The sequence below is a fragment of the Mixophyes fleayi genome, chromosome 2, assembly GCF_038048845.1.
Source record: "Mixophyes fleayi isolate aMixFle1 chromosome 2, aMixFle1.hap1, whole genome shotgun sequence".
Lineage (NCBI taxonomy): Eukaryota > Metazoa > Chordata > Amphibia > Anura > Limnodynastidae > Mixophyes > Mixophyes fleayi.
In genome coordinates, this window is record NC_134403.1 from 345,467,360 (window position 1) to 345,486,887 (window position 19,528).

The following is a 19,528-nucleotide window of genomic DNA, read 5'->3' on the forward strand; positions in this document are numbered from 1 at the left end:
TTAGTCCACAGCTCACATAGTGATAGTTCATGTTTTGATTTGCAAAAACCTTGTTATACATTTTAATACAAATAAACTATATTTGCATAAGACAACTGTAGATGACAGTAAAAATACAACACTGAACAACCAGGTAACCTGGGATCAAAGCCCAGTGATAGCGTTTGGCAATGATTGATAATTCACGTTAGGTCTGTATGCAACATAATTAAATCACTAGGGGGTATATTTACTAAACTGCAGGTTTGAAAAAAGTGGAGATGTTGCCTATAGCAACCAATCAGATTCTAGCTGTCATTTATTTAGTGTATTCTAGGAAATGACAGCGAGAATCTGATTGGCTGTTATAGGCAACATCTCCACCTTTTTAAACCCACAGTTTAGTAAATATACCCCCAGGACTTGATACCAGCACAAGGGATTTAATCTTATATAATACAAGATTTGGGTTAAGATGACACATTAAATACTGTAGCAGAGATGTCACTAATCGTGGATTACTACACTTGTTAAAAGTTTCAAAAATAATAAAATCACAATGACATTTTTGGCATATAACATTTTTTGGAATTTACATTGAACTGTAACTGTATTAATCACATGCTTTAGAGGTATGGTACATCACATATTATATTCATTTATTGCCAACAGTGATGAATATGGAGTGTCAATTTGCTGTGTGTTCATGAACCATACATCATATGTGATATACCTGACCTGCAAATTTTCAGACATGTAAACACAAACATACAGCAGTGCCAAGGTCCTCAGTGCAAGAGTTAATCAGGGGCGCACAGAGGATGCGCATGCGCAGCAGCTCCGTTTCGCCAGCGCTGTCCTATACAGCAGCCGCGGCGCTGTCTAAGAAGCATCTGCGGCGGTGCTGTATACAATATAGCACCGCCGGGAACGCTTCTTTGACAGCGCCGCGGCTGCTGTATTGGACAGTGACCACTTAGTTAGCACAGGGGGGGGTTTCTAGAGACTCAGAAACCCCCCCTGCGTGTGCCACTGTTAATGTGACACATAAGTTCAGCCCCCGATAGGAGTCGACCTGGCGGGTCATGACCACATAAAATGGAAAGAGAAAGAAATAATGTGTGGGAAATAAGAATGGAGATTTGTTGAGTTGATTTTTTTTTGTGTTGTAGTAACTGGATGGGAGCTTTTTGGTTGTCCATCAGAACGGGTTGGTTATATTCTGGTGGAACACCAGGAACTGTAAGATTGGTGGTCATTGAGGGGTTCTGGCCTCATGGAATCAGTTATTACACCTCAATTGTGATTTATCAGTGGGAAGATGGGTTAGGTGGCCGGTTGGATGGCTTGCATGACCCTTGGTCTGGTTAGCGGCATGGTTTCCATTATCTCTTGGGGGCTCTTGGTTGTCCTGTATGCCCCCTCCCCTTAAGATTATATTGGAAACTTAAATAAATTAATGTGACCATAATCTCTCCATTGCTTGTTGAGTCAATCATTATGGTGGCCATTATGGTAGGCATTTACAGGACAGAGGGAGATAGCTTCCCTGTCTACATTCATGCATTTAGTAGGTTCTCACCTGGCTTCCTTCCTTTTGCCAGAAGACAGCTGGCTGAGGATTCCCTTTAGTTTCACAGGGGAACGTCACAGTCCGACCCTGAGCTACAATCTGGTCACGCGGTCTGACAATAAATTGAGGAGGCGCTGTAAATAAGGTCAAACATTTGGTTAGGAAATGGTCACCTATTAGACAGTAATATCCCAAAATTCAAAATATACAAGTTATGAAAATGTTGATTAAGCACCAAAGAAATATTGTTTCTGAGTAAACAGTCTGAGAAACAGCTGCAGGAAAAAATATTCTTGACATTTTGTGATTTACATTTCAGCAAACAACATGCATTAACAAACAGACTCCACACACCTCTATAACTTTTTATTCATGTATGTACATTTTATTTGCTTTGGGCTTTATGCCTCATGAATGCCACTACTTCCTAGTGTATTGATACGCTGAACATTGGTTTGGCTCACAAAATGGCTGCCCCCACGGTGTGTAGGTGATAGGTACACTTTAAATAAGCCTATAATGCAGCACTGAGCCAAACATATTTCATCTTTTCATATCATTGCTTGCTTGCTACATCCATTTACCACAGACTTCAATCAATGTCATGCATAAGCACAGTTATGCTAATATCAACATCTGAGGGCGAGTGGGGCGTTATGGAAATCAGAATGTTGAACATGAATGAGAAAGCAGAGGCCATGTGCGAGGTGGGCTTTAGAATGAGTGGAGGAGAGACCTCAAGGTTAATCACCTCATTTTTATGAGCTGGTACAATACCGTTCTACAGACCGGGTAAAACAAGTCAAAATGAAGAAGCATTTAGAAGTATGAGATTCGTAGTGGAATACAAACGGACCTGGTATTTGTTTTCCAGAAAGTAAGTTCTCATAGTCAGTAAAAATAAAGAATTTTCTTAAAAATATAAAAGTCAGATGATGGGAAATTTGAATTATTTACCGTCAATATTCTACTTCTCTAAAATGGATAACTAAAATTTTACTTTACATTCTATGACTATTACAAAACCGACTAAGAAAAACACGATACACGTATTAGTAATTGAGTCACAAAAGCAAGTATACTTTATTAGATCCTGACAGGACCGTGGTCTACAAGTGGTGCTGGGTACACAGATGCGTCTTGAGTGCCTAGCGGCAGGATCCCCGCTTAATCTGGCCACACACATATAGGAGGGCAAACTGAATGTGATGTGGCTGCTTGGCACTCAGGAGGAGAAGATGGATCACTTCAGACATCACAGGGAACTGTTAAAGCGATCAGAAGATGAGCACACAAACAGCACAACTTTTGTAAACTGTTTCATGGAATATTTGCCTTGTTTCGCAATTGCCCACAAAAAATTGCATAAATTTGGTCTTAAGTGATCCCAGTACTGTAAATTCTACAAAATGTAAACATACAGATCCGGTGCAGAACGGCATTCAGCGGAATGGCAAAGTAAAAGAGGAACTTAAAGATTGTAATGACGGAACTTCGCACCTCTGCAAAACAGCCCGTTCCACTACAAATTATGATTTGGGCACAATTTAAATGCAACTATACTTATCTCTGGTGGGAAGTGTTGGAGATAAGGTGGATGCACAGTCAGCGGCAGAAAGCCTTCTCAGATTATGGGGCACATTTATCAATGTTCGGCAAAAATGAGAAATAGTTATCAATCCTTATCGCATGGATAATGATTGAACTATTTCTCAAATTTATAAGCAACAGATCACAGAAACAGCAGTTCCGAAAAACTGCTGTTTCTGTGATAAAAAAAAATACTTACCCCCCTCTTCGGAAGCGCTGTCTCCAGATCTTCTCCTCCTTCTCTTCATTCTTCAATTGCGCATGTGCAGTTCCAAGAACTGGACATGCGCACAAAGATCCCCGCTCTGTCTCTGCAACGATAGTTGCAGAGAGAGAGCTGTGAGTGACAGGGAGGGATCATGTGATCCCTCCACACATGCTCTGTCCAGCTGTGCTCTTCGGAGCAGAGCTGACAGCATTGGATTTTTTTCAATTTTGATAATGTACGCCAGCTTCAGCTATATTGCGGACAGAGCAGTCACCATACTTTTGAATGGTGACTGCTCGCAGAAACGATCAGGAGTGCAAAGCAGCAGATATCCATGATATCTGCTGCGATGCACCTTTAATAAATTTGCGGAGGGCACATCGGGACCTGATTTCCACGGTAGGGCACTACCGTGATTTCTTAAATATGCCCCAATATAACATATTATCTGTCCAGACTCTCATTCCAACGTAACACTACATATTAAAGAGGGCGCGTGCAAGTGTGCGGCGTACGTACGCACGCGTGTAGTTTTCTATCAACCTATATATGATGCTATTCATTGAAATGTTTAATTATCAATAATTTAAATAAGACATATTGTAGTTTTTTTTATTTAGTATAGATAATATTGTTATTTTATTTAACTACTTCAATTTGATTTTAACATTATCTTGGGTAAGTAAAGCAAATCACATTGGAAAAAACACAAACCATTGAAACCCCAGTCAATCAGATAATTGCCTTTATTAATCAAGCTTGTAATGGGCAAATTAAACCTTTTTACTGACTGGTTACTATGAGCATATTTTCACCCTGTTAGCAAATTATCCATAATATATTTTATTTTCACAGCTTTTCCCTACACTCATCATGTTTATAAATTGCCACATATTGCTGTTATTATTACTTTTTTGTTGATTTTAGCTTTTTTAGTTTTCTTTCTAGAGACATGGGATTTGCTGGGGCACAGAATGATGTGTACTTTTATCAGACTGAGATAAAATGAAGTGACTCAACTTAGATAAATGGATTTGCTAAAAAAAAAAAGTTTGTATCCTGCTACTTCTGTGCAAAGAGCAATAACATTTTTGAAGCTAAAAAGCTTTTTAGTGTACCAGGGTAACATCTAATAGTGTGGGTAGGTATTTGATGAGGCATTCAATACATGTATATGTTTTGTCATGTCTGATAAATATTTTAGTTGAAGTAAATAATAGATCACCATTATAAATGTATTAAACAGGGAACTACATAGAGCTACACACAAGGTTGTTTCCTTTGGTGAAAATCCATCATTGTCAGCCCCATAATGTGATGGATTGGCAACGTGACCTTATACAAAACAAATTAAAATACTGTCTGTCAACATCTAAAACGGACATAATAATCAATATTAAAACATAGTAGAGTTATTAGGAGCCTTTAAAGAGCCATGGTAAAATCTCTTAATCCATTTATCTTTTAGAGGATTAGCATTTTAACAAAAATACTCTCACGTAAATATGTACCGAAACAGCTGTAGAAATAACAAAGAGACAAAGAGAAAAATCACTGCACACGATCAGCAGGAATATATCTACAATAAAGGTCTATTGAGACATTCATTTCGGGTAGCATAAATAATTACTTTATTTTTTACAATTTAAGTATTCTTTAGCTAAGGTAAGTATTATACTGCTTTCTCCCCTAATATATACACATATAATTATAACTATATATAAATATATGTATGCCTTACAACTTTACTCACATCCCCTATATAAACTACCATAAAGATTTGATCATGGGTTGTGTGCCCCTGATTCATGAGACGGATGTCCGATGCGGTCTCATTATAGGCATTTCCCAAAGTATAATGTCCCTTTAAACTGCCTTTCACATCTACATATGGTGAAAGTAGACATTATGTGGGCTGAATCAATACTTATCTAAATGCAGACATTACTGAGGCATGAGGCATTTGGTGCCTCATGGTTCTGTGATTTCACGAGTCCCTAGTTAATCTACGTGTTTTTTATCTGTCTGTGTGTGTCCGTCTGTGTGTGTTCGTCTGTGTGTGTCCGTCTGTGTGTGTGTCTGTCTGTGTGTGTGTGTGTGTGTCCGAGTGTGTGTGTGTCCGTCTGTGTGTGTGTCCGTCTGTGTCCGAGTGTGTGTGTGTGTGTGTGTGTGTGTCCGTCTGTGTGTGTGTCCGTCTGTGTGTGTGTGTGTCCGTCTGTGTGTGTGTGTGTGTGTGTGTGTGTGTCCGAGTGTGTGTCCGTCTGTGTGTGTGTTAGGGAATGTAGACTGTAAGCCCCAATGGGGCAGGGACTGATGTGAGTGAGTTCTCTCTACAGCGCTGCGGAATTAGTGCCGCTATATAAATAAATGGTAATAATAATAATAATAATTTAAATAACATTAACTTATAAACAGGGATTGTGATTATAGTGCTGTTACTTATCCCAACATACAGAACAAGATAAATTACATTATGCAGAATAAGGACCAGTGCCGGCTCAATAGAACTAGATTTCCTCTTCGTTTTACCTTTCTGTGTTGCCATGGTTATGCTCTGGCAGCCAAAAATGTACCACCGCTTTGCCACGGCTCACCCTGGCCATATTTTTCCACTGATCAGCTGTCCTTAAAGCTGGTTACACACCTATCTTACTTCTGATGCAATTTCTGTAACGATTTCACCAACGATTCAAAGTCCCGATGAGCAATGCAGATTCATGCTACACAGCTACACCATTTATCTTCAGATCTGTGATCATCTCTCATAACCATCTGCTGAAAAGATCATGACTCTGTACACTCGGCAGATATCTGCCTACAACACTGGTCGTGAGTGTATACACACTTCAGCATTTTCCCGACACCGTCGCATCGTTGATCGTGATTTTTAGAAAGCTTATAAAATCAATTCAACAGATGTGATATGTCTTGGTATGATACAACATGATTGTGTGAGCGTACACGCTCTCGTAACATCTGACCGAACTGTTGTAAATCGTGTGATCTGCGCGATAGTTGCATAGGTGTGTACCCAGCTTAAGAACTACACTTTGACTATTGCTACTGTACTATGCACTATTATTACTGATATCATCCTCTTACATCGTTACTCATTCTTATCTAAGCAGACTGGCCACATTGTTTCAGAATTGCTTGCTCAATTCCTTAGCTTGGTCTCTCTACACCATTTGTGTTTGAGCCATGACTGTGCATGTTTTCAACTTAAAAACACCAACTCCATGGTCAGTGCACATTAAGGTTGTTTGTGTGAAACAGTACAATTTAGATATTTGTAAGTTCTATTACACATTAGGATTTGACAGCATTCTAAATAAATAAGGAAGTCTTATTGTCCTGAGTCTAGCAACCAATTAGATCTGACCGTACTTCGATTTATCACAGCAACATTGCCTTCCAAGAAAATGCTTTACCTGATGAAATATTTAATTCATGATGAAACATACGTGCCTGGGGCTGAAGGGCTTAAAACAAATACATTTTCCAAAGCCCTTTTCAGTCATATTTTATTCAGAAAGGCAAAAGGTTTTTTCGTCAAGCTCTGGACAGGATGGTTAATTGCAAAATCCTGTCAGTTTAGACACTTATGACAATGTTTTCTTAGTCTGCATCCATGTGGGAACAATTTTCCCCTTTAGCACAGTTCATTTTACAGTAAAATAGTTTTAGAAGCTTCCATTTTTCTAGAAGCAGAGTACACTGTGTGCTCAGGGTGAAGTGTCTTTTACCGAGTTCTGTCATTTTCACGGTAAACTATTTTCACTTCAAATAAGAGAGCTATGCAGTGCTACAGAACACCAAACAATTGGATTTAAAGATATATATATATATATAGATAGATAGATAGATTAAATACCTCAATTATTATGGTCCCCCTTCCCCCAGGATCCTTTATGGCAGGTCTGGCCAGCCTGTGGCTCTCCAGGTGTTGTGAAACTACAAGCCCCATCATGCTTTGCCAGTAGATTGCCAGCTGATCACTGGCAAGGCATGCTGGGACTTTCACAACACCCGGAGACGGAGCCACAGTTTGGCCAGGCCTGCTTTAGGACATTTTTTGCTGCAGCCAATTGGCGGATCATTTTGAAATGCATCACTTTCTACACATAGGGCCTGAGTCATTAAGGAGAGCAAAGCATAAAAAAATAAGTAACTTTGCACCTGGGCAAAACCATGTTGCATTGGAGGAGGAGGTAAATTTAAAATGTGGGGACAGGTTTATAGTTGGGGTAGGGCATGTCCTAGATTAGCTTTAAATTTCAGTGTAAAAATAAAGCTATCAAGTATTTGTGTGATACATGAAAAAAACAGCTAGTGTTTAACTTATGTGCAAAATAATAAACTAATTTGCACCCCTTGCATTGTAACATGGTTTGTCCCAAAGAACATTTAATCATTTTTTTGCTTTACTTTCCTTAATGATTAAGGCTCATAGTGGCCAGATGGGAGTGCGCAGTGCACCATGCCATTTTGTCTTTCACACATGACAAATGGTATTGCAAATATCTTATTGTATATTTAAGGGGCATTTAAACCATGAATACATCAATCCAGTATAAAACATATATTACCCCTGGTGGGTAATTAACAGTGCCCCATCTAATGATTTTTCAGCCTCTCCACTCATTGAGGTGGACTTTTGCAGAGAGCGGTGAGGACTCATGCATCTCGATGCACTTGGTGGGCCGTAACGGGGCACCAGTGCAAATTTCGGGCATCAGGTGCACTTTGTAAGTGATTTCCAGAGACAATAGGAGGAAACACTAGGGGATCGTGTCTGCCTATATGCCTCCTATCCTATATTATATTAGTCGTATTTTTATGGTACTGCCTCACATTTTGGTCTGTTGTTTAAAATGAAACAAAAAAATAACGTCAGTCATGCAATCTCAGCGCACGTCACCCTATTACCCAGCATTCACCCATTCACATTGGTTTTCATGAACTCTGAACTGATTCACTCTCGATCACACTTACATATTCCATAAGGGCTGTAAATGAAAGATGGAGCACTGCGGAGCGCCATGCGAACATAATATAAGGATGGTTACTTACCAACAGGGTGAACTGAAGACATTACAATGGTAGTGAGAGAACATAAAAAGAAAATGAAAAGAAAGTCTGTCAGAATGTGTCACATGCAACACTACACGTAAAAATGGGGGACTAATACATTAAAAATCATCAATGCATGCATGAATTCAGCAACACATATAGGTCTATTGAGGTTTATACACATCCTTGTTAGGTCAAATTAATATTCTAAAGTACTACTAAGAAAAAAAAACAAAATTCAGGCTCAATTCCCTAGTCACTGAATGCAATCAATTTAATGGGTTTTGATTTAGAGTCAAACATAAAATTGCCTCCATAACATATGTTTGTATTAAATCTGGCGTATATATACACCCTGCGCCAAAAAAATGTCCATCTTTATCATCAGCTCAGAAACCAAGCATATGGGGGGCGCAAATATACATTTCCTAAAATGTATTCATGTAAGTCAAAATCATACGCATCTCAAAGGGCCGTGGTTGACGTGTTGTTTCCATGCCCCTACTGTACTCAATATACATGTCAATGCCTCTGACCCACCTCTCCAAGTGCAAGTGGACAGGGTTATAAGACTCAAAATTACAGGCTCATGTTTATGTAGCGCAAATGAACTTATGTCCAACGCTAAATCAGACCCAGTATGTTCTGCAGCAGACTGTTTAGGTATCACACTTTTAATAAGAGAAGAACCTTTGCATTTTTATTTAGTTTTTCTTCTTTAAACACATACAACGCAGTACCACACAAACTGAGAAGCATGATTAGGCAGAGATTTCAGGCCTTTTCAACTCCTTTTAAAAGAAGCAAATAAAATGTAAACATTAAGCAAAATTAAATAGTTAAAAGCTCTTGCCCAAGTCAGGGGCATAACCAGATACCCCCCATGTTTCTAGGGAGGGACTCAGTTTATCAGGCTGCTCTGCTTCCTGTCACTCAGCTCTTCCTGCTTTGAGAGAAACGGAAGATCAGATTCCTCTCCTCTTCTGAGCACAATTTTTTCTTGGAAACCTACAAAGTCGGTCCTTGTGCTGACTATGGACTGGGAGGATTGAGGTGGGGAGCAGAGTCCCGAGCATGGGTTGAGGCCCTATAGCTGCTGCAACCTCTTATACCCTGAGAGTTAATGCCCATGTACTAGTATTCAGAGGTCTAACAATAGCTCACACAGAGATGTACTTCTCCCTAAACCATCACTATGCAGAAACAGGCTACAGTGTGAAAACAAGGGCCGTGTCCCTGTCTGGCCACAGTATGACAGAAAAAAATTCCCTTTGTATAAGAATAATTTTACAATAGCTATAACCCCCCATTATTAATATGCTGCAGTCACATGAATATCGAATCCTAAAATGCTGCCTCTACCGTCTGTGGGCGATAGATTCAGTTTAAACATTTGGTAATGTATAAGGCCTAGACGCAGAATATTGTAGAGTAGAGCTGAGTACAGTTATCCACAAACTAATGCTTAAAAATGAACAGAATAACATATATGCATGGGTTTAGGTCTATAGACCAAATGTGTCAATATTAAGCACTAATGGTCTGAAGGTCAAAATTCAATGTCAGAGTTTTCCATATTGTAGAAGAGCAGTCGGTGGGGTTGTAGTGAAGTAGACTGTTAAGTATGTTGGGCTAATTTTGTAACCATTTGTAATCCTAATAATTCATTCTCATTCTGTATGGCGTAGGTAGTTTGCACAAGAGAAAAGGATCAACAGGCCTAAGCTAAGGAGTAAAGGAACTTAAAGGGTAAATTTATCAAGCTGCGGGTTTGAAAAAGTGGAGATGTTGCCTATAGCAACCAATCAGATTCTAGTTATAATTTATTTAGCACATTCTACAAAATGACAACTAGAATCTGATTGGTTGCTATAGGCAACATCTCCACTTTTTCAAACCCGCAGCTTGATAAATTTACCCCTTAGTGTTTTGTTATGTTTTGTAGGATCTGAGATGTTGATGTAATGTTGCTGAAATTCATATAAGGTCTCAATGTGATCTGAGGAATTTGAAAATTTGCATTCATTTTGCATGTAAGCCGTGTACATGAACTCCCTCTCTGGCATGTAATCTTGCATGAATGAGTGATGAACACATTCCATAACAACTCACAAATTGTATTCTCTTCTGAATCTCTGTGGACTGAATCTTTACTGAAAGGAAATGTAAGGATATTTAGTACACCCTTATCCACATCTTGTCCCAGTTTTCTTACTTACTGTTCAATTTAATGCTTCTGGCTTGAAAAAAAAGTGATCATAAAGAAATGGCCAAATTAAGGGTGTGGAATCTAAAGTATTATTTTAAACATAACAGTAAAAAAATAGTCATATGCTTGGTATATTATAAAATTGAGCAAAAACCCATCTAGCTTCTTATTCCAAGTTTGTCATTTTGGTAGGGCTTGATTTGATTTGAAATGATCCTCTGCTTAAGTCTTAATGGGAGACAAAGCCACATTTAAAGTGTACCTGTCACCTAGACGGTCATTTTGAGGGCTGGACCAATAGGTAGCCTATGACATCACTCAGAACTGGTGACATTACAGAGGTAGGATGCTCAGTCATGTGACTACTTCCTAGGTCACTGATTATGGATTCTCATGACCACCCTCTGAGCCTACAACATGGCTATCTCCACTGTAGTAGGCGATGGGTGCACTTTCAGTTGATGAATTTACACATGTTTCTTCTATTGTGTTAATATGCAATTAAATATGTTATGGATATGTTATCAGGGAAATACACAATATAAATCAGAAGGATCAATAAAACAGCTTATATCTTGTTAACCTTTTCAAATTTGACAAACAAACAGTGAACCATTAGTGACTATATGTAGTGAGATTGCTCATTATGATTGTTTAATCTAAGGCTGGACTGCAAATTCTGGGCTTCAAAGGCTCATAAACAAACTTGGCACCGTGGCATTGCACAAAACATTGGTTTCCAATGCGGCCTGTATGGAATTGATATTTTTCTTGTGTTCTTGTTTTCTTCAAACCTTCTAGTTTCCTTCTATGGTCCAAAAACATACTGGCAGATACATCCAAATACATACTGGCAGATACATTGGCTTCAGACTAAAATGGTTCTTGTGAGGTTTTGTGTGCCTACAGTAGAGAAATTAGATTCTAAACTCCATCCACCTTTGCAGGCACTGTAATATTCTAATAGTGTACTACGCAATGTGTGACAGCATATAAATAAAGGAAAAAAAAAAATAAAAAAAAAAGTAAAAGTAATGGCAGCTAAAATGATTATTCCATATGATTAATCAAAGATATCTGACAAATAGCATCAATCACTGGCTGTCAAGACTTGGCATTACTTTACAGTTCATTCATTGCCATGTTTATCACATTGTAAAAATATTGAGTGATGAGCTTGAGAACCCAAGAATTCCCTTGCAATACTAAGCATGATTGCTTCATGTATGATATAACTTAAATAATTATTGTAAATGCACTACACTGGCATTATTGCTGCTGTATGTAGAAAAGCATGGGAATTAGTTATATTGGTGGCTAAATGCACACTCATAAATACAATATATAAAATAACCCTGCCAAGAAGGTCCTTTAAAATATACATTATTAGAATATACATTAATAAAACTATAGTATATTTTAGGCTTGGTTTTGTTCCTTTTTGTAATAGTCTGTAACATGGGGGGACTTGAGCAGAGTGAATGCCTTCCTAGCGAAGTATGGAGTCCCACCAGCAGTGAGCTTCCTTTTTGCGATGTAGTGCAGAAAAGAGATTTTATCATGTGTTGCAAGATTATTGTAAAGAGATAAAGGGGTGGATAGAGCACATTTTCAACAGTGTTACTTACTGTGATTGGCCGTTCCCCCTCTGTTAGAGTTCTAAACTTCCTTCAGAGATCCTGTGTTTCTGAGGGGCACTTACAAGCTAGTTTGTTCACACTTGCCCACTTTTTGAACCTTCCCTCCAAGAGATCTCGGAAGGGAGATCAAAGGAACAAGTGCAGGAGAAACTGATGATGCGATTTAAAATGGCAAAAATATTTCTAGCATCTCTAGAATTCCTTGAAGATTTGTTTATTAATTAGTATTATTATTATTATTATTATTAGGAAAAGCAACACATTTCTTAATGAGAATTTATCACCAAAGACTTCTCACTATGTTTACAGTATAGCTACACCCCCTTTGTATGCACTGAAATCTAAAAGTTCCAAATATTTATTTTCATTAACCCCCCCTCATCCCCCCAAAAAAATCACAAACTGTGAAAGCACAGTATATTGTTTTGCTGTGTTTATGTGTGTTATCCCCTTTCTTAAATATAATGTTGCTTAAATCCAGTTGTAGAGAAAATTATGTGGGAGTTAAAAGTTAGTGAGAAACGCTCAATTAAATATACAGAAACTCAGAGATCAGCAGTAAATGTGGCATAGCTACACAGCTCCTGGGCAGTTTCAAATCTTGATCTTAATCACTTGAAAACATAATTACAAGCCCTAAAAAGTAAATAGATGATTTTTTTGCTTTATTTTTTCAATTTTTTTACAGTAGTTTATGACACCAAAAGTAGTTGATTGGTATTTCAAAGCAATAACTACTTAACTTCTACTCTTATTGTGGTTAATTTAAGTTGTCTATAACTGCATGGACAGTTAAAGAGATAGCTTACTAGGATGAAATTTAAACACTGTGATCAAATGTCTATCACGGAAAAATTATATTTAGCAGAACCGGTTATAGGCTGAACAGTTGCATCCTATACAGCAAAACTATAAAGTTAGGAGTTCGTGTTGTTTTCTGAGATCTTCCATATTATTTACTTGCAAACTTGATGCAACACTATTATGTATATTAGATTTACTATCGTTGCAAGTGTGGCAGTGAAACTTCAAAACATTTAATCTCGGCCTCTTGAGCCTGGTTCAGGATAACAAGCTACCACACACTTGTGGTTGATTAGGATCATAGGCAAGATCATACTAGTGGTGTATTCTAACACATAATCAGTTACATCAAAGGGTGACTCCATTCTGGGTGCCACAATTTACTGAGATAACTCACAAAGCTTGAAAGAGGATTAAAATTTCCCCATGAAAACTCAGAAACATAGTGTTGCTGCAATGTGACGGATTGTTGATAACTGACCTTCCTCAGTTACATTTGTAACCATGGAAACAATCAGTGCTGTTCACAGTTTACTGCCATGCTTAGAGAGTTTGCTAAGAAAAGTCAGTTATGCTCTATGTGTCAAACAGCAGCAACATTATGTTTCTCAGTTTTCAACAGGACATTTCTAGCACAGGTCCTATTTCCAGTTTTTGAGTGGAGTTACTCTCTATTAATAGAATGCCCACCATGGTCCATCTGTTCCAAAACTGCTTTTTTTACATTTAAATTTCTCATTCAAGGGGCATTGAAACTAAGTCTACAACTATCCAAACATTCACGAAGATAAGGCTTGGGTTGGATTGGGTAAAATTGTTTCATATTTTAACCAATCAGAATTTGACAACAACAGTCTATTTGGCAATGGGCTGTTGTGGTACCTACCTCTTACTGTCAGTGTAGCTGAAGCTTCCACTTTACCAACTCGGTTTTCAGAGATGCAAGCAAATGTTCCTTCATCAGTACTAGCAGCCTTCTTAATCCTCAAAGTGTAATCATCCTTGATGTCATACCTAAATTTCAGGGCAGAAAAAATGGAAATCATAATGTAGTATACATCCAAAGACATGCATACCTTAAATATATAGATTTATCACCACAGTATCTGTTAGCACCATTTATTTGAGGCTTTAATAATTTCACACAAACATAAATCTTTGTGACATTTTTATTACTCCATGCATTAGTTAAAAACTTTGAGGCTATAAAATTAGTCCTGCATGTGCTTTCAGTATTAGCGCATTATTAATAATATCACTTTGTTCTTTGCAGTATGGCAACATGACAAATGAATGTGATCAGTTTTCAATATCTGACACATAGTACGCGCTGCCTGACACTGTAAGCGTTACACTGTTACGCTTTTGTGGCTTTCCAATCTATTTAATCATCACTATACTCTGATAAAAACCTTTTAGAGAAAAAGAACACATTAGTGTTACCGCGCTTGATGGAGCTTGTAGAGAAATCATCATAATTCATATGTTCTAAAGCAGACTTAGTCAACTTGTGGCATGGCAGTTGCTGTGGAACTACAAATACCAGCATGCACGCAGGGTTAGCTCTATCTCTATATCTCTCATATTTTCTAATACTACCAAGTGCCTATTTCATTTTATAGTTAAAACTGTACTTCTAAGCATTTGGCAGATGTATGTTCAAAATATATACTGAGGTACCAAGTGTTGTGACTGATTCCTAGTGGGCTACCTCCACTTTGTGCAAGAGATTGGAGCAATTTAAGATGTTTCATATTGAAGATGAGCAGAACTGTAACCACGTCTGTTCTGTGGAATGTTTGCCTCATTCCGCATTGGCTGCAGAATTTTGCACCTTAAGGGCCTGAGTCATTAAGGCAAAAAAGGAGTAAATGTTCTCTGGGACAAACCATGTTACAATACAAGGGGTGTAAATTAGTTTATTATTTTGCACATAAGTTAAATACTGGCTGTTTTTTCATCTAGCACACAAATACTTAATAGCTTTATTACTACACTGAAATTAAAAGTTGATCTAGGACATGCCCTACCCCAACTATAAATCTGTCCCCACATTTTAAATTTATCTTCCCCTCCAATGCAACATGGTTTTGCCCAGGTGCAAATGTTACTCCTTTTTTTGCTTTGCTCTCCTTAATGACTCAGGCCCTAAATGTTCCGCACAGAATTCTTCTATTATTTGTGTTCCGCCCGGACTTCTCAGTTCTATCCCAACCACACCGCAGTGCAGAGTAAATTGATTGTTGCCCTAGCTCTATGCAATGTAGAATTTACAGATACAGTGCAAAATCGCGAAGCACAAACAGAACTAGAAGATTGTATTCCCGGGACTTTGAACCTAGGCAGAACAAGCTCTAGCAATTCTAAATTCTCTCTAAATTCAACTTGCAACTTGATCTTCATCTCAAACCTAATTTGGTGTGTTGGCCGTTTTAAATAAAATAAATCAGTAAAAACACAACTGCCTCCGAAATGCTATAGTTTAACCCTGAGTCACTTGATTTGAATGAGCAAACTGATTTCAGGGCTCAGGTCTGAGACTTAGGGCAATATACTCCATAAGTACACATTGGTATAACTTTGAGGAGAAAAGTCAGCCTCAACGCTGGGACTAATTTGAGATTGACGAAGCAGTGGATTAGCAAAACAAAGCAGAGTCAGACCTTGAAGACCTCTATACTACGCTAACTAAGGGCTGACCAAGGGAATGGAATTCGATGACACTAGATGGATATGCAGTAATGTACACACTAAAGAAAAAAAATAAATATAAACTCCAGGGATCTAATTTATTTACTATGGCCCCAGAAAGAGATTGGGGAATCAATGTGGATAACTCAATAAGAGCATCTGCTCGGTGAATAACAGGAGGGAAAAGGCCAGCTGAATACTGGAGGATAACTCACAAAGGATTTTACAGCTGAAGCAGAGGATGCCGGGCTGGTAATGCAGCCGTATTCTTCTACTGAAATTCTACTTAGGAAAACAAGAGCAATAGCCAACAAATCTAAAATATGGCATCTAATAATAAAAGGCACAACAAATAGCTATCTTTATCTTGAGAACAGGTCTACAGAGGAAAGACATAATTGAGTTCCATGAGACCCCATTAAATATTAAATGTTACTGCTTCATTTTATTTATAGAAAAAGGGTATCTATTCAAAGCAATACAGAGAATGGAGAAATAGAGAGAGAAAGCGATGGAGTGATAGGAAACGTAAAGTTTATAACTCTTTTCCCGAGATGAAATTACATGTTTATTTTTTGGTCACTTTTTACGGTACTTTATCTATGCCATATTATTAAAGAGAAGCCGCTGTTTTATTGTTGGCATATATAACTGCCTAGCGCACTATATGTAGGTATACAAAAAGTGCAGTAGGCACAATGTAAGCCACTGATAAACAGACATCTTAAAGGTTTAGCCACAGCTGTATATGTACAGATATGTAATACAAAGCACAGTAAATCTAACAGAATTTAATAATATAGTAGAAACAAAATATATAGAGAGGAATACACATGTACTAAAGAAAAAAAATAAGCACGCGGAAAAATAACATATACCCGCCCACACGCAAAGCTGTACACATCTCGAGATCCGTTCACCTCCGCATCAGGAGCAAATGCGCCTGGGTTTTGACAAACTATCATCTACATTGAGGGGCAAAAAATACACCTCCTAACTGGCATATATATGTGTGTTTCTGCATTTGCATAAACATGTCTTTACTATACTCGACATGAATGCCCCTTACCTCCCCTGTCCCACCTCTCTGGATAGGGGCATAAGTATGTGCTACAAAAACCGACCTAGGTACCACTCTGCATCAATTTTGCATACCTACGGGGGCAATTTCGCATACCTACGCCCCTCATTCATGCTGATTGGTTGGCCCAGCCCCCTTCATTCCTGATGATCTGACCTCTCAGCAGCAATTTTAAGGTATGCCTCGATCGCCCCCCCCCTCCTCTGGATCCACCAGTGGCCCCATAGATGTAAGCAGTGCAATAGCACATACGTGTTTATATACACATAGACCAGTTTGTTAGTGTATATATTACATATATATATATATATATATATATATATATATATATATATATATTTACAGTAAAATATAAATATGCTTTGTCTATTCCTCTATTTGATATTTCTTGGAAGGTAGCCAAAAAGACATAAAAACAGTCCTGCGTATAAAACGTGAACAGAGCGATAATTATACAATACGCTGGATACTAGTTATGAAGCATAATAAATCACATTCACGTATGTGGAACAGAATACAATAGCTCTCTGTGTACCTAAGTGTTATTGAAACATTACTGGCTGCTCCTCACGTTCTTAAATAGCATTAAGACTATAGCCTGCGTTATCTGAAAGCATTTCAATAGTAATACTGTTTAATGATTTAGCAGACTCAGCCTTCTGTTCAGAGGTGCTTGTAAAAACCTTTCAGTGATGCCTTTTTTTTTTTGCCAATGTGCTGGAACCGAAAAAAGTTGAATAACTGGAAGCGTAAGGGCAAAAGCTAAGGTTCGTACTTAATTGGAAGCAGAAAGGATGATGAAACAGTAGTAGTGAGAGAACAGTAACAGGAATGGGGTTATTTTCATTGAGAAATCTGGCAGCCATTGGTTTGTATGAATGCATTCATTGTTGCTGCATGTGATTAATGACAGTTGTACAATACTATGCTGGCAGTCTTCACCAAGCACACTCCTTTTCATTTTTTTCTTTTTTTTTTTTTTTTCGGATATGAAACACTGATGAAAAAATTCAACCCAATCACAGTTGGCCCCTGGACAACATACGCTATCATCACTGTACCGTGAATTGAGATTGATTGGTTACCAGCTGTGACAAAGTGAGAGAAAGGACCATTTGAAGAAAAAAAAAAGAAAAAAACAGAAGAATAAAATAGAAAACTAAATTGCAGAAATGCCATAACCATCTGTTTTTTTGCAAACAAAACAAAACATTAAAGAAATTGTTGCAACCGATATGCAAGATGTTCTGAGCTTTGTTCACGTGGATGATGCTATTTTTGTAACTACTTAGCAGTACTTTGTGTAGAATTTTATTTGTTATTTCTGATCAGTTCATAATGATATCCCATGCTCAATATAGCGCTACCATAAAGAGATCAGTAAAAATTTTTAAAACCATTCAACTTAATACTCAATTTATTATGCATTTCACCTCAAAATCTGGCATGTTCCACTTGCAATTTGGCCTTAACTGTTCCAGTCCTACTACAAACACACCTCACAGATAGTCATCCCATATAGATCCGCATAGATTATAAATTTAGCAAAATGCAAATTTACAAGTACAGTAAGGAATGGCATTCCTCGTAAATTCAAAAATTATACCACCATAACTTCCCACCACTGCCACAAAACTTGAATTGTGCACAATTTCACTGCATTTACCCTCATCTCTTCTACCAACGTTTCCTACTTTTGGAACGGGGGAGGTAGTGGGCGAGCCTAGCAATGTAAAGGCGTGTTCATGGACCTTACATGCTATGCTGAGTTATAAGCAGCCACAGACAGAGGTGTGTTTGTGCAATTTGCATAGTATTCTGAGTCTGGTATTCTAAGATCTAGAGATCCGTGCGACTTGGAATCCTGTGTAAATTACGGAATGCAATTTACACTTACGATTTCAGTGTACATTACATCCAACTCTACATCAGGTGCTAAATCTTTATTTTAGATATAAAAACCTCCTTTTTCAATTTTAGTCTTTTTTCTCCTATTTTAATTATTAATGACATTTTAATATGTATTCTATAAAAGTGACATTATATTGTGGCATTAACTAAACCATTCCCATGTTTTACTAATTAGCATAGGAATAGGCAGAAGTGATTGAAATATAGTGGAATAACGTTATAGAATATAGAAAAGGACACTAAACACAAGATAAGGCAATATTTCCATTCCTTTTCTTTTGTAGAATACCTCCCATACAATTTGCATCGTTCAGCTGCAACAGCAAAATGTAATCCTCAAATTGGGCGATAGAAGATAGATTTACACTGCTGAAATTGGCTTTACCAAGCACAAACTTTTGAGCTAAACATCCCTGTGATTATATTTGCTTTGCTCAGCAAGAAGCGATACACTAGCTATATTGTTTCTAAAATAAATTGTGCAATAATATTGTGTATAATGTTCCTTGATTTTTAGCATAAGGAAAATGAAAAAATGAAAGGCAAAGAAACTCTCCTTGTAAAGCAGTTTACACATTTCTATCATCGCGGATTAGCAGCAAAATGACTAGAACAGCTTTAAATCCCATTCAGCTGAGAAACAATGATATCATTTTCATTTCCTTACCTTAGCTGTATAAGAAAAAAACACAGCTTTACCCTTGTGTGCACTCAGATAAATCTGGCATTTCTACCTCTCTTTGGCTTTATTGATGCTAAAATTTGTTTT

General features: G+C 37.7%; 1 protein-coding gene across 11 annotated transcripts in view; it reads right to left on the minus strand.

Moving 5' to 3' along the window:
- The window catches only part of ROBO2 (roundabout guidance receptor 2), a 368,188-nt gene that overhangs the window by 87,007 nt on the left and 261,653 nt on the right, over window positions 1-19,528 (minus strand). For all 11 annotated transcript variants that reach the window (XM_075197088.1, XM_075197083.1, XM_075197082.1 and 8 more), the window contains exons 6-7: window positions 13,963-14,090; window positions 1,562-1,686 (exon numbers count right to left, since the gene is read on the minus strand). In XM_075197088.1, coding sequence (XP_075053189.1) covers window positions 1,562-1,686; window positions 13,963-14,090 — 253 coding nt within the window. The remainder of the gene's footprint in view (window positions 1-1,561; window positions 1,687-13,962; window positions 14,091-19,528) is intronic.